Source organism: Anomalospiza imberbis, chromosome 2 (genome assembly GCF_031753505.1).
Source record: "Anomalospiza imberbis isolate Cuckoo-Finch-1a 21T00152 chromosome 2, ASM3175350v1, whole genome shotgun sequence".
Lineage (NCBI taxonomy): Eukaryota > Metazoa > Chordata > Aves > Passeriformes > Viduidae > Anomalospiza > Anomalospiza imberbis.
Window position 1 is genome coordinate 24,924,834 of NC_089682.1, and position 15,875 is coordinate 24,940,708.

General features: G+C 42.9%; 1 protein-coding gene across 9 annotated transcripts in view; it reads left to right on the forward strand.

Moving 5' to 3' along the window:
- Window positions 1-4,440: 4,440 nt before the first annotated feature.
- The window catches only part of NAXD (NAD(P)HX dehydratase), a 49,121-nt gene continuing 37,686 nt past the window's right edge, over window positions 4,441-15,875 (forward strand). The window contains exons 1-6 of one of the 9 annotated variants that reach the window (XM_068180145.1): window positions 4,441-4,626; window positions 5,957-6,537; window positions 7,760-8,131; window positions 11,503-11,653; window positions 12,702-12,747; window positions 14,388-14,476. In XM_068180145.1, coding sequence (XP_068036246.1) covers window positions 5,976-6,537; window positions 7,760-8,131; window positions 11,503-11,653; window positions 12,702-12,747; window positions 14,388-14,476 — 1,220 coding nt within the window. In that variant the 5' untranslated portion in view covers window positions 4,441-4,626; window positions 5,957-5,975. Of the gene's footprint in view, window positions 4,739-4,776; window positions 5,310-5,956; window positions 6,538-7,759; window positions 8,132-11,502; window positions 11,654-12,701; window positions 12,748-14,387; window positions 14,477-15,875 lie in introns of those variants that run through there. The other 8 variants (XM_068180146.1, XR_010995928.1, XM_068180147.1 and 5 more) reach the window with 8 other exon arrangements.

Genomic DNA, 15,875 nt, shown 5'->3' on the forward strand with positions numbered 1-15,875 from the left:
CACTATGATTTACCAAGACTGAACTGAGCTGTATCACTTAAGGTAAAACCAATTTATTTTTTTACAAATCTGTCCATCATTCTGAGTATTCGTGTCTCTCTTAAATAAACATAAAACAGTTTTGAGCAAGGGGCTATCATTTGTATATGTACAATGGGTAAGGCGATGCTCAGGCAAAGCCTTCAGGCTCAGCTACAACACAACTAAAATTATGTGTAAATTACATTACTGAACAGTAAAAAAGTTATATAAATGGTGTATTTCATAATAATAGCAGTGTTCTAAATTGTGTAAGTTAATGGATTTGGCAAATATTACCTTCTGCCACCAAAGAATAGGATAAAGCAGTTTTTTAAAAAATTGTGTAACTGCCCAGTATCAACTTTCTGAGAGTCTCATTATTCCCTCTTGGAAAAGAGGCCATTTTTTTAGCATTTTGGTTGTTTTACATAATTGTTTGCACTAGATATTAAGAACTTGTTATTAAGAACTAGATATTAAGAACTTGTTTGAAGGATTTGGGTGAGCCCAAAAAACCTTCTTCACTTCTCTTGCACTACATAGATCATTCTTATTGCCTGCTCTAAGAAGAGTACAAAGCAGAAACAGCCTCTTAATTGTTTCCTTAATTTTTATTTTTTTCACCATTAATACTCAGCAGAAAGAGTGTTCACTTTGGATAAAACAAAAATTACCTAGTGAAGCACGGGGCTTCACAAACTGTAGGGACAAACTTTTAATACAGTATTTAATCAGGTGTGGGTCTGTTTCTTTCCATATATAGTTTTCTTTTCCTTCTTCAGCCCATACCACATTCCTGTTTAGTAAATTTTATAGGGAAACCAAAGCAATGTTGATGTGTTCTTGTAACAGCTTGCTGTCAATTGCTTGCTGCTATCCTTTCTCTTGAAAATAAAAATACACTAAGTGAAGTGACAGGAATAATTACTACAGCTTCAAGTGTTCCTAGTTTCTTTGTGGCCTAGAGAGACATCAAACTACTAAACTAAAATTTACACCATATAGCCACATTTTGTACCATGATAAACATATTAGTGGTGTAAAACATGCTCATTCCACTCCATTTAAAAAGAGTAAATAGCACTACTAATAACACCTGCAGGATTGGCCCTCTTGTTATCAGAACACCTATACCATTTTTGCCTTCTCTATTACCACTATCAATTCTAACAGCTGCAATTTAGCTAGGTAATCAATTTCAAATGAAATTAGCACTTCCTTTATCTTTTTCACAATGAAAGGCGCTTCCAGATTCCCATTTCAAAAACAAAGAAATCCTTGGTAGTATTTTAAGGGCAGTTTCAATTAGAGCTACTTATTACTTCTGAGTTCTTCCATTCCCTTTCCCCACATGCATGCTTAAACCTCCTACTGCAATTATTAATATGCATATGTTGACAGGGATATGTTTGTAATATTTATGATATTAAATGGTGATTCCAGTACAGGCTGTCAATTGTTTGAGTGGAGAGAATGCAATCAAAGGATGTTGCAAACTCTTATTGACACCTGCTGTCCACATTCACCTTGGAATGGCTTTGGTAGACAGGGTTGCACAACAGTTACCAAATGGGTGGAAAGGACTGAAGTGCTGAGTGAGTGCAAAGTCATCAGAAGCAAAGAGCCAACAAGGATTCATCAGGAACCTGCAGAAGAAAAGATGGTCCTGAATGGTCACTATTTTGGGGTTTCCACCTAGGGACATCTAGCTTACAGTCCATCCCTCCCCATACTGCTTGTTCCCAGCAAGCACCAGCTGTCAGTGACTGCTACCATCTACTACAAAGTCAAACCTCCAAGCTCTTGTCTACTTTTACAGCAGCAGGACATTCTCAGGCTGGCTACTGATGCCTCTTTTTTTGTGTAGCAGGGGAGGGACAGGTTACAGTAGTTAATCCACTAATGAGGAGGATATGGTGCCTTGACAGTGCAGCTAGGGAAGGGTTAAAATGCTGGAACTCAAGGTTGAAATCAAGAGCTAGGGAAGGAGGGACAAGACTCTGAGGAAGAGGTAGGAGTCAGCAACAAGCAATGAAGCCAGAATGATTTTGACAAAGAAGGAAATGGAAATCTGCAGGGTCATTTCTCCTTTCATGTAATAGGGACAAGCAGAGAAAGTGACAAGACTGTCAGAACAGAAAGTTCAATAAAAAAACCGGACAAGCACAGTATATACCTGAAGAAATAAGTGCCTCTTGCAGCTGCTTTTTCTCTCTTTGGTGGGAGTATGAACTTTTGCCTCATACACCTCCTACCTTCTGCAGTTCTGTTAAAGGCCCTTTTTCCCTGCCTCATCTGCTGGTTAAGTAGTGTTGCTGTTGATGCACTCAGAGATGGCACCAGAAATTATGGGTTTATACTGTACAAGGTATGGAGATGGCAGCCAGTACTATATCAGAAGAAGGTACCTTGAATTAGACACAGAGCAAGAGAATGTTGGACGAGTGGCAATGTGTTTTGCTCAAAGGTTTTACACTCCTGTGGTTACACAAAGTTGTTGTGCACAACAAAGCTGTGCATAACAAGCTGATGAACTGTGGCATAGGGGAAGCCCACAGACACCCTTATGTTTTCTTCCACACATAAATTGAGAATTCGGTCCTCCACAAACAAGTTATGATGGCTGCAGCATCAGAGGTGGAACTCCCTTCCACCTCTGCTACAAAGGAAACCAGAGAACTCACCAAAAAACATTACAATTATATCTTTGTTGGGCACGAGACATGCCTTTGGTAGGGACACCTGATGGGATGAAAAAAATATCCACATTATTCTTTCCCCCCTCTCTTCCAGACATTAAAACAGTGCTGGAGTTTTGGGAATATACACATTTATTATCCTTCCAGTTGGAATCAAAACATGAGTGTATGAAATGCAGTGTTCAACATTTTTTTTCTGGGTTAAAATTCATGTGCAAACTAAATGTGATTCTTTAACCTATCTTTTGGACTGCCACTCAGATAATCAGACGGTAAAAAGTATTACTTGTGCTGACTGAATCAAGGGAAAATTTCACTGACTTGGTATTGGCTTTAAAATCATACCAGATACCAGGACCTATAGAAGAGCAACTTTTCAATAAACAAGTTAATACTTGACAGTGAAGTCGTCAGGTATCCAAGGTCCTGCTCCGGAACATGGGTTACTGATCAACCTGGGTCACTAAAAGTTCAGGTTGTCCGTCTTGTACTTTGCAGACAGCATGGCTGTTTTAAGCAATGCTTCTGAAGGTGCAAGACATAAATATCTCATGCTTGGGTTTGGTCCAGGTAACACCAGCAGGTCTGTTTGACCACAACTTATATATAATACAGGGCAGCAAAGGAAAATGTCATCTGTCTTCACCCCTTCAAAATATTAATTGAAACACTGACATTTTACTGCCAGTTAGGCTACAAGCTTTTATAAGTTAATAACAACACTCCTTGAAATACCCAGGAGCCTAGAGCAGAAATTACATGAAATTATACCTGCTTTGAGCTTTAAAAAATTTTTCAGATTTCTCATGCATATAATCTTGTTAAATTTCTCCTGGGTGACACTGCATTTTGATTCATTGTGGAGATTATTACCTGCACCTCCTGTGCAGGTGCTGCAGGACCAGAGGTGAACATCAGCTGGTAGTTTCACCAGCTCTGTTGTCTTTTAAAGAAAAAAATAATGGGATGCTGCTATAAAATCAGAAGATCACACATATCAACTAGACTACAGCATTAAGTGCCATATCCAGTCTTTCCTTAACCACCTCCAGGGACGGTGATTCCACCACCTCCCTGGGCAGCCTATTCCAAGGTCTAACCACCCTTTCTATGACGAAATTCCTCCTGATGTACAACCTACACCTCCCCTGGCCCAGTGTAAGACTGTGCCCTCTTGTCCTGTCACTGGTTACCTGGGAGAAGAGGCTGACCTCCCCACCTGGCCACAGCCTCCTTTCAGATAGTTGTAAAGTGATATGATCTCTCCTGAGCCTCCTTGTCTCCCGGTTAAACAACACCAGCTCCCTCACCTGCTCCTCACAGGATTATTGCTCCAGACCAGTTTTGTTTCCTTTCTCTGGACCTGCTCCAGCACCTCAAGTCTCCTTTGTGGACTGAAGAGCCCAGAAGTGGACACAGTACCTGAGTGGAGTGGAGTATAGGGCAAGTGCTGTGTATAGGTGAAAATGATGTATCTGAGCAAGAAATAGCACCTTAGAAGCAAATCGCACTTGCAAATGAGGAGTTTTCTCAGAAACACCTGGCGTGGTGAGGGATGGGAAGAGCGTGAAACAATAAATGGTAAATTCCTGGGAATTTATAAGAGATGCTAATTAAAGGGCCGGGAAGACAGCCCCAAAGCGCCGGGCTGTGGCCGGGCCAGACGCTCCAAGCTCTCCCCTCCCGGGCCGAGCCGGGCGCTAACGCACAACCTTCCGCGGCGGCCCCGTCCGCCGGTGGCTGCGCGGGGCGCGGGCAGCCCGCGGGGAGGCGCGGAGCGGTGCCAGGAGGGCGCGCCCGCCGCGGAGCCCTGCCCGGCCCCGCCGGCGCGGAGCGGAGGCGGAAGCCGCGCCGATGAGTTGTGCACGCTGGGCAGCGGGCGTGCGGAGCCCCGCGCTGTGCCGAGGTAAGAGCGGAGCGGCCCTGCCTTGTCCCCGCGAGGATGTGGGCACGGGGCGCAGTCATCGCCCTGGCCGCCCTGGCCGCGGCCGTGGCCCTCTGGCTGCGGCGTGACGAAGGTACAAACCTCCGAGCCCCGGGCGGGAGGCGGGGTCGGGTGGGCGCCGGGCGCTGCCGGAGCTCCCGGGCGGTCGGGCCGGTGCGTGCTCCCCACGGAAGGGAAGGTGCCGGGCCGGGCAGCCCCGCCGGGGGCTGGGCCGAGGCGGGAGCGAGGCGGTGGCGGCCTGGTGACGCTCCTGCCGGAGAGCAAAACCAAAGCGAAGGGGAGGCAGCAGGGCCCAGCACGATGCAGGCCACCCCCGCCTGCCGCGGGGGCCGGCCGGGCCGCTCACCTGCTCCGCGGAGGGACGGCCGGGGGCGGGGGAAGCGCTCACAGACCCGACCCCCAGCACCGCCGCAGGGCCCGCCAAGGGCAGCGGCTGCCGGGTCCCCCCGGGCCTGCGGGCGGCGCCGGCTGCGGCGCGGCGGTTGTGGCGGCCTGCAGGGGCAGCGCTGCCGCGCGTGTGTGCGCCGGTGCGGGGGGGAGCCCGCCCGCCCGCCCCGGGCTGGGTGACACGGCGGCCGGGGCGCAGCGATGTCGCTGCCCGCGCTGGCGCGGCGCGGCCCGGCACGGCGGTGCGCGGGGCTGAGGTAGGCGCCGAGCGGAGCTGCAGCGCCCTGTGTGTGTGAGTGGGGGTGTGTGTGTAGGGATCGCGCTCCACTGCGGCGGCGAGGGAGGGAGGAGAAGGAAGGAAGGGAGGGAGGCAGGCGCACTGTGATGAGTAGAGCCTCCTAGTCCAGCCAGCGCCGTCGTCCTGTCGCTCCCAGCGGAGCTCGGGACGGGGGAGCGGCAGCGTACGAATGACTGCCTGAGACGGGGGGAGGAGAGGACCGCGGCTCCGCGCCGGGTGCCTGCTTGTTTATTTTTTATTTATCATCATCCTTTTCGGAGGGGGCGAGTCAAGGGGAAGAGGCTTTTTTCCTTTTTCTTTTTTTTCTTGCCACCTCCCCACCCCTCTTGTTGCAGGTGCCCGTAGCGCAAAGCGGCGCCTGGAAAGTTTAGTTTGCTTGCGTGCGGGCTGCGAGCGGCGGCGGCCCGGGATGCGGGTCCCGGGGCCCGGCTCTCCGCCGCTTCCCACCGCACCGCGGCTGCCGGGGCTGGCGTAGGCGCCCCCTGGGAGAGCCGCGTGCGGGCATTAAACCCCCTCCCTCCTCCCCGCCGCCCTCCTCCGCCCCCTCCGTCCCTCCCTCTCTCCCTCCCTCCCTCCTTCCCTCTCCCCGGTGCGCGGCCATTGCAGTGACCCCGGCCGGCCAAGGATGATTACGAACACGCGGGGCTTCCTGTGGTCGGATCTGGAGACGCGGGCGCTGCTGGAGATCTGGGGCGAGGCGGACGTGCAGTCGGCGCTGGACGGCAACTTTCGGAACAGCCATGTGTACCGGGACGTGGCGTGCCGCCTGGCCGAGCTGGGCTTCGAGCGTACCCCCGAGCAGTGCCGCATCCGCATCAAGGGCCTCAAGCGGCAGTACTACCAGGCCCGGGACGGGCTGAAGAAGAACGGGCACGCCCGCAAGATATGCAAGTACTACGACGAGATGGACCGGATCCTCAGCTGCCGGGGGGGGCCCGACGGCGCCCCCGAGCCGCTGGCCCCGCCGCCCGACGGCGCCCAGCTGCCCGCGGGGCCGCTCGCCGCGCCGCCCACGCCGGGCACGCCGCACCACAGCCGCGAGCTGGACGCCGAACTGGACGAGGACGCTGGGCCGGAGTCCCCCCGGGACAACTTTACCGAGGATTCCGGCGAGTGCTCTTCCTATGCCGACCACCCCATCAAGGTGGAGTGCCCGTCCTTCGCCATCCCCGTCCCGCCGGGTGACGGTGAGTAGCCTGCGGGTTCCCGGCGCCGGGTGTCCTCCCTTCACCCCGCGGGCTCTCGCAGCCCGACTGCCGGCGCTTCTCTGCAGCTAGCGCGCTTCCGAGTGCCTTTTGCCTTATCCTGCTGCCTCCTGCCCCGTCTTTCGCGTTCCGAAACCCGCCCGTACTTCCCCCCACTCTTGCACCTTGCGCGTCCCCGTGAACTGGGGAGCGGGCTGCTGCGGGTGCTGGAAATGCTGCATACCGGGGAGGGGGAGATGCTGCACACGGGGACCCTAGTGAGTTTTTATCTGTATTTATCAATGGGAAAGCCATGGAAAACTAGCGCAGACGTTATCGAGACAAAGTGTCAGGTAGCATTGTACAAGAAAAAAAGCATCCTTCTCGCTGGAGTGTTTTCCCGTTCCCTGCAGACTGAGTGCAGTTTTGCTAATCGGTGTTAAAACGATGGTAACGATAAATCTGAAAAATCTGCTTATTGTTGCAGCTGGGCCAGAAAGCTAGGGGAGAGCTTTTACATAATAAATCGCACGGGTTGTTTCAGAAACACTGTTTCTAACTTTATCGAGCTTGCGGACAGAAACAGCACTTTGATAAAGCCTGTCCTTTCTCTGTGCGTTCTTTACCCCTCCACATTTGTATTGCGGAGGTGCGGGGGGGAAATGTTGCTTGTTTGTTTTCAATCTAGATTAGTGCAGGTTTTTAATACAAACATGAACCTGTCTTTAGAAGTTGACATCACTTAGGAATCAGCCAATTGGTTGACGTTTAAGTAACCTTTTTACGCTTAAACCCCATCAAAGAGTTGTTTACACTAATGTTCTTTTGAAATGCAAATCTAGAATGCCAACAGACTGAAACTCAATTTAGATTAATGTAATTATCTGCAATAGACAAATGAGGCTATACTATTTAATAACCTTCACTTAAACCTTTTTAGAAGATGAAAAAGACTCCTATTGTTGAAGTTTAGTACTATAGTTAAAAAATGGCGCTGTGATTTTTGTGTTACCCTTGCAACTTGGTAGAAATTTGTGGGTTTGCTTTGGTACTCTGAAAGAAGTACTGTTTATCTCACATTAATACAGCTCACATTGAGAAAGTGTAACCTAATGTTTTGTGAGAAGTTTAGGTCACATCTTGTAAGGGGATTTTTTTTTTTGCTGCTTATCTCTTAGAAGATTGTTTTCCATCAGAAAAATAATAGATTCTTTCCTTGCTTTAGGCTTTAAAGAAGTCAATGCTCCAACTATTACCCCACCTCTCAATCAGCCCAAAAGATCAAAAAAACGCCATACCAATTTGACATTGGATAAAATGATGGAAAAATTCCTGCAGCAGAGCATGGATACAGATGAGAAGTTTTACAGATTCGAAGAGCAGAGGCTCAAAATTGAGGACAAGCGTCGGGAAGCTGAGCATGCTCGAGAACTCCAGATGTTACAGATGTTGGGACAGATGTTGGCTGGAATTTCTTCTACGGTATCACAAAGGTCACAATCTATACCAACAAGTCCTCCTCGGAGAGCGAACCATCGTTCATATGCGGATAACTTTAATTATAATGCTATGACAGCAACACTTTCTCCACCGATAGGTACTTCCTTCTACAGCATAAATAAAAACTAGAGTACTTTTTAAAACTTCTGTGTGAAAGCACTGGTAGTAAGCAGCTTCTGAAAATAAAAGCTAATTGGAATTATTTAATACTGTGGTGAAGGTGTTTGTCTGATGTCAAATGAAATTAAATCATTATTTGTACCATTGTACCGATTATTTAATACAGGTACATTAGTTATAACAAATTTTCATGGGTAAAATTATACCTCTTGAACCCTGTAAACCTTGGGAACTTCTTTCCACGTTTGTGTCTCTGTACAGTGAAGTGAGGAGGAGTTGTAAAAGGCAAGTAGGAGAGTTGCTGGAAGCAATCTAGAAATATTAGTTACTTTTCAGCAGAAATTTTGCTGCTGTTCTGCTTGAAGTTATCAAGCATAACCCAGTATATGAAGTTAAGGCTGTGCATGTGTTTTTTCAGGGCTGGGAAAAGAGTGGAGTTTTTCCTACACTGAAGAAAGTCAGATGTTAAGGTCTAGCTTCTTTAAAATAAATTTCTTTATGACAAAATTCTAAATCTTATCAGTTAAACGTTGTATTATTGTAGTAGGCATAATAGGAGATGAAAATATTTGCTTATTTTTTTTCTACACCAGCTCTACAAATTCTATGGGCATCTGAATTTACTTTAAAGAAAAAGGCAAAGCAGTATCTCAAGAATTGGTATTTATGCACATACTCTTCCTTTTGTACCTCATGTATGGGCCAGAAGCTTATGGTAGCAATCATTAACAAACTTCTTGGGATCTGTGTGCCTGTGGCATTTATCTTTATCATGGTCTCTTTGTACCTGGAGGTAGACTGCATGGGCAGGAGGAAATCAGGGATATTCTATCAGTGCTGGAACTAGAGTCAGACTGGGGCTTAGTGATTGTAGCCTGCCACATGGAAATGAGAAAAGTCTTATTCTGTTCTAATTCTGAATTTTACATTGCTTGGAAGAAAAAAGGTGTAGTTTGAAAAGAGAGGAAAAAAAAGGAACCGGCTGGCATCAGTGTTGAATAATAATCTGGCATGCCAGATCCTAAGGGGCATTCCCTGAGTCCTGAGAGGCCCTTTCAGTTGTGTTATTGTTTCCCTATAAAATGCATGGCAGACTGGGTGGTTAGGCCTGTTGAGGGTTTAGGCTTGCAGATCTGGTTGTGTTTGAGTGGAGAGCTGGTGTGTAGGATTTCCTGGTGGCAGCAGACTTTTGCAGATAATTTATGGGATATGAATGGATACAGTGTCTCAAATGTTCTCGCTTTTATAATTAAGGAAAATTGGTGTGCTTTAGAAAATCCCATAGAAAATTATTTAAGCTTCTAGACTGGGGTGAAGGTACCTACAAGGCCTTACCATTACTTCTGAAAGTTTTTTCCTGAAAAGCTTAATTATGTGTAATAAACTGAAACTGAGGTTCAATTTTTCTTGCTGGTTTTCATCGTATAGATGTACAGGCATATTGAGCTATGCAAAAATGCTTTTTATTTATTTAGCTGTAGCAAGAGGAATTCGAGATTCTAATCTTCTAATTGGCAAAGGTGTAAAAAAGTGTTTATGCTAAAATGTGAGCATAATGCTTCAGGCAGCACATCTTTTAAGGAATTAAGATTTCATTTGTTAAGAGCTGAATATTCCATAGTGATTCTGTAGGTAGAGCTGTATTAAGAATGGCTTTTTTCATAATTCTCTGCTTTCTGTCCATTTATTGTGTAGTCATTTTATATTCACACATAAACAAGAACCAGCAGCAAATAAACACAAGGCCTTCTCACTGCAGATTAAGGGTTCCAAGCTATGTAATATTCTTGTGTGGTTGAAAACCAGTGAGTATGTGAAGTGTGATTTAAAGAAAATAATCTGCCCTATTTTCAGAGGAGATGAGGATTTGGATCTCCTCTGGGTCACTGCAATGCTATTTTGGCCATAATCCAAAACAGGTTGTGGGTTTTTTCTTTTATTTTCATTCCTTTGGGGTTTTTGCCCCCTTTTTTATTATTTCTCAGTAAGAGTGGGATGCCTGTATTCAAAAGCAAAAAGTCAGCCGAGAGTATTTATCATTATTGAAGACTAAAGCATACTATTACTGAAGATTAGCATGTCTGGTGTAATTCTGTGGAAGACAGAAAGATGCATTTTGGTGATAGCACAAAGATTATTACATTTATTTCATTATTATGTTTATTACATTTTCTCCCTTATTACGCCCAGTATTTCTGGAACAGTTTTTCTTTTTACCTTCTTTTTTCCTCTCCTCTTTATTTTGGAGTTGGGGGTGGGGTTACTGAGTTTTATACAGCTGAAAATAAGGAGTATCATGGGAGTTATTTTCTACATAATTATGTTATACTTTTGTAGCAGTTGCTTAAAGCTTTTTAGAAGATCTGTAGAAAAGATCACAGCATGGCTGTGGTCTAGGACACTGATATTCAAATAAGTATTGAAATAAGCTGCTCTTCTGAACAGAATTTTACAGGTAATATGGAGCTTTTAAGAACTTGCTTTTTTAGTGTATTTGCTCCATTTTATAGTTAACACATTGTTGATAGAAGTAGTGATCTTCACATTTTCCCATGTTAGATAAATGTTTTAATTCTTTCTAGTTGTAATTGTTGAAGTAATTTTTTCTTCTAAATTTTTGTAGCCTTTTGAAAGAGTCATTTGATACATAGCCTGCTGAGTGTGCAGTTGTTTTAGTATGTCGCTTGACATGTAGCTTTGCGTCAGAGATCTGGAGATGTATTATAGCTAAAAATTATCTTTGTGTGATATTTGTGATGTTTGCATCTAGTGCGTTGGATTATAGTTTTGCAGAAAGATTTTCACTCTGCTTTGTAACCGCCTACCAAAATAACAAAGCAGTGAGATAGGCCCTGATTCTGCTAAGAGGTGGAAGTCTTTAAGGGGAAGCAAAATATAAGGTAGGGTGTACATTTAAAATTTGGTTTCAGTTGCTTTGTGCTTGCTCTGTGGATGTGTTTAGTCCTTACTAAGTGTTCCTATTTCAGTTGAGCTTAATTATGGAACTGATTTCAGGCTGAACTAAGAAGGTATTTCTAGTTACAAAATGTTCATGTAACTATTCTGGGTTGTTGTGTCTTTCTGTACCTGAGCCCTAAATTAGGACTGTGAACAGTCAGTGAGAATATTCTCTTCATCAGACCCTGAATGCATTTTTATAATCATCACCTTCCATATTACTCACTGTTCTAAAGGCCTTTAAGTGTCAAAGCATTTGGATTTTAGAAGTATGTCACTTTGTGTATTTTCATGTGATTTTATTAGTGTACATGAGTGCTTAAAAGAAATGCTTAGCAGTAATTTAAGAAAGAACATTCATTGAAGTAACACTTATTTTCTTCTTTTCAGTTATAGAGAGGTCTTTTTCACTGCACAGAACACACACTCTGAAGGATATGGAGAATATTTTTCAGCTGGTGCGCAATGTTATCCCTCCTCTAACAGGGAAAAAGCATAAAGGTCAAGATGGTCGTATAGGCATTGTTGGAGGATGTCGAGAGTAAGTTAAATAGAAATTTGATTTTTGCTTCTGATAAAGCTTCAGGATTTCATAACTGCTTGTAGAAGCCATTCAAACTCACCTTACACTTAAACCACAGTTTTCCAGAGAGCTTTAATACTCCATCATCATGACCATGCATACTTAAGAAAGAACATGCAAAATTTTTATACTGAATGTTATGGGAACTAAAATGCTGTTTGTGTCTACCTTCTCTGTCTTTTTTGACCGTCAAACTCTCTGCTTTCAGTGTTAAGTCTTTTCACATTACATGGTGAGGTTTTAGAATGAGTAGAGTAAGACAGTGGCACATGAGATTTTTTGTCTTTTTGGGAACTGTATCTCTGTATTTTCTTATACTATATTTTCTTGTGGGCTTTTTATTTTGATAAATATTGGTGTTTGCTAGATTCTGTCAGTACCATGCTTTATGTACTGGAGTAATGGAAATACCCTGTTTCAGGGGAGAAAAGATGTACTGCATAAATCAGTTAAATGCTGTACTGACTTAGAAACAATATTGGCCACAATACTTTGAATGAGCCCCTACACCTTCCTGCTTTTCATTTTCCCCTTTTGAAAGAGAGATGACATCTTTCTCCTGTAAGAGAGATCTACTGTTGGACACGTGCCGTTAATAAACATTCCATAAAGAGCAAAAAGGTGCTGTCATGTAGCTGGGTCGAATAGCCAGGAGTTAGACGCTAATGGTCATAGGTTTCTATCTCTTGGTTGAAGTAAGCACCTTTGGAGGGTGATTGTGTTCATACCTCTCTCTTCAGTCTTTATAAAGGGAATTTAGGGCAACTGGAATCACAGTTTAGGCACTTTAGTTAAGCATCTGAAGCCAGATGGGATTGATCCAGGTCACAGATCCCATATTTAGCTTCCAAACAGTTTTTGGCTGTTGTTTGTTTGTCTCTGAAGTTTTACCTCTGTTACTTGAGAAAGTTTTGCTGGTTTGTGGCATGGTCTATGTAAATATTTCTAAGATCATTATCTAATCTCATTACTGTAGTTCCTAACCTGAATTTTATTTCATTTTTAGATACACTGGAGCACCGTATTTTGCTGCAATTACAGCTCTCAAAGTGGTACGTGTTCTTCTATATAAGTCCAAAATGAACTTTTCGTAATTTCTGTTGCCTAGGTGTCATTTTAAAAATAGCATTCATTCTGTAGTGCACATGAACTTTGAGCTCTAGAAGGTCTTCTATTAAGCAAAGAAAAATCCTTAGTTCAGAATTTGTAGAAATATTTTGTAAATGTGTCATTTACTGTGTTTCATTCACCATGTTTCCTTTCCCTGTGTACGGTAAAGTTAGAAATATGTCCAAAATTTGACAATTTTCGGGACTTGGATAGGAAATTTCAAGACTTGATATTTTCTCCAAAAGTGAGCAATAAAATAACCTTAGATTATTTTTTAGAGTTGTTTTTGCGCTATAGTGAGTTATTTGGAATTTTTTTTCTGGACCTGATAACTGTGTTGAATGAAGGATCTTTATTTCAAAACTTACAACTTTAGCCTAGTAAAATTCTTACAGTTTAAAGATTGGGGGTGGAATTCCATGTAATTTCTAATAGCACATTTTATTTGCATTCTAATATTCAGCAGAAGTATTTTTTAAGTTTTTTTTTTTCCCTAGAAGCATGAACTTCCTTATTTTATTGACATATTAAATGGCTAAACAGACTGCGTCAATACAGGGTGATTGTTCAAATGTAAACAAGTCATGCTTACATAATACATCTGATTTTCAGAATATATAGTGTATCAGTACTTTCAGTTCATTGTGTATGTTTTTCTTTTTGAAGATTTCTCTCAATACAAAGGTAACCATCCCAGATATTTCCAACCACTTCTTCCCTCAGGATGCAAACCTTTGAAGATTTGAAGCTGAAATGATGTTATTTAACCATGTTATTATAAGATCTCAAGTCTACTCAGCTTTCTGTCCACTATGTGCAAGTCTAGTGGCACTACTAGGAGGTTCTTTACTGAAGTCACTTTATTTCAGACTGTTACATCTGCACATGAGCAGTCAGAGTGGCTTGGAGTGTTCAGTGTATAGTAGTAAAGCAGAGAAGACACTTCCTTGATACTGGGAAATTTCAGTGTGCATGACCAATACAAGATCACTGGTCTGGTGACTTCTTACATAATTTTATGGGTAATCTGATTTTTTGAGTTGGTAGCAGAAGCTTGAGACTCAGCTCTTCAGCTTTAATGTTTATTTAACGTAGAGTGTGTTGCTGAAATTGTGCCAGCCTTTTTTGTGTATGAATTTGGCCCATCGAGTAAAAATGGTAGGACCAGAAATTTATTCCTGGGTCGTCATAGCTATATTTTGCAAGCATGTTACAGTAGTATTATGGCTCTCTTAAGTAGTTTTACTCATGTTCATCTGTGTTCTTCTGTACATGAGACATCTTAGTCTTTGCTCATCTACAGATGAGAAACATTTCTCAAGTGAATAAAAATTTAAGATTTTTGTTTTCAGTCATCCTGTTAGTGAGAAACAGAAAAAAATTATATTGGAAGTTAGATACAAAAAGAACAGAACATTTCATACCTAGTCTATGCCAAAATAGAAGAAACATAATAAAATTTGTTTAAACTATCAAGAAGAAAGAATCCAGTTGAATTATTAGTTGAGTGATCTTTGGAATTATAAAGTTGTTATTATTAAGTATAAATTTGATAATACTGTTTGCAAATTTTCTTTTTTAGGGTGCAGATTTATCCCACGTGTTTTGTACCAAAGATGCAGCAACAGTAATCAAATCGTATAGTCCAGAGCTGATTGTTCATCCAGTTCTGTAAGTGACTCACATTTTGTCTAAATGAGCTAGTCAGGCTTATGAGTTTTAATATTTCAGTCTGATAATTGATTAGTTTGTGTTATTTCTTTTGCTGAGTTACTGGATGGATGAGCTGGAGGTCACAAAAACTCCAGGCTTTGTCCTTTCATTATGACCAGTTGAATATTTAATATTTAATAAGTTGTGAATTTCTTTTTGTGACTGTCAAAGTATAAGTTTTAAAAAGCAGAGATCTTTCTTTGTGCTTCTTTCTGACCTGTTCTGTGATTGTAATGTGTTTTCCAGTGAACAGTAGCAAGATCCAGAGCTACAAATCACTACAGGCCAGCATTTTGCAATCTGCATTTGAAAGGCAAATGGAGTGTGTTCTCTTGCTTCTTCTGCTCTAATAGTATTTAACAGTAGTGTGTCTATTTTTCTCTCACTACTGTGTATATAGTCACCTATGCAAAATTACAAAGCAAGAGAGATAATTCTCCTTTTTCTTCATGAGTATGTTGCTTGAAATACACACGTGTTCTTGGGAATAAATAGATGTTCCAAAATTATATAAAATACAGGGTTTAATTAACAAGAAGATGAAAAGTTTTATAAGTAACTGTCCTCTAATTGGAAAAATCTGTGTGTGTGTATGCTTCTCCGAATTTTTGTTCTGAAATGTGTTACTGATAGATGAACTTTCATAGGATAAATTTGTTTCAATTAGGTGTGGTGATGGTTTGCAATGAGCACTGCAAATTGGAATTAAGATGTGTACCTTAGGTCTGTGCCTCTGAGCTTAACTTGCACCAGTGCGTGTCAAAGTCTGTTGGTATACATAGCAAAGCTGTGATGAGGGTAGGAAAAGCATAATTTAAAAGCGTTTGTCAGATACTGCTGTCAGGAAGGATTTATGGCAGTAGAAATATTTTGGTGTCTGAGAACAACAATGTGGTCTTCCTTATGGGGATGCCTGCCGTTGGAAGTTGTAAGTTGATTGCATTCTGAAGGTGGGTTTCATTCCTGTCGCTGGAGACAGAGGTACTTAGAAGGAAGGCAGTTAAACAGGGGTGTGTTTTGTTGGCTGCTTTTCCCCCCACTCCCCAAAGATAGAAGAAACCCATAACTTTATGGATTTCAGACCAAGTAAAAATGATGTTTGAAAGCAAGGGAGAGATAGGTACGGTTTTTACCAGTATGACTGTTTGCCTCTTCAGTCTGAAATGCATCTCTTCAATTGATGTTCTGTCTGATATCATATGATAGCAATGGAGAATATGAATGCAGTGGAGAAGCCTAATGGCAATATTAACATTTAACTTGGTGTCTGGATGTGTTTCACTTGAGGTACAGCGTATGGTCATCTCATATGGTAACGAGTTGACCTTGCCTTGGGAAAAGCATTGTTTGTGTACAC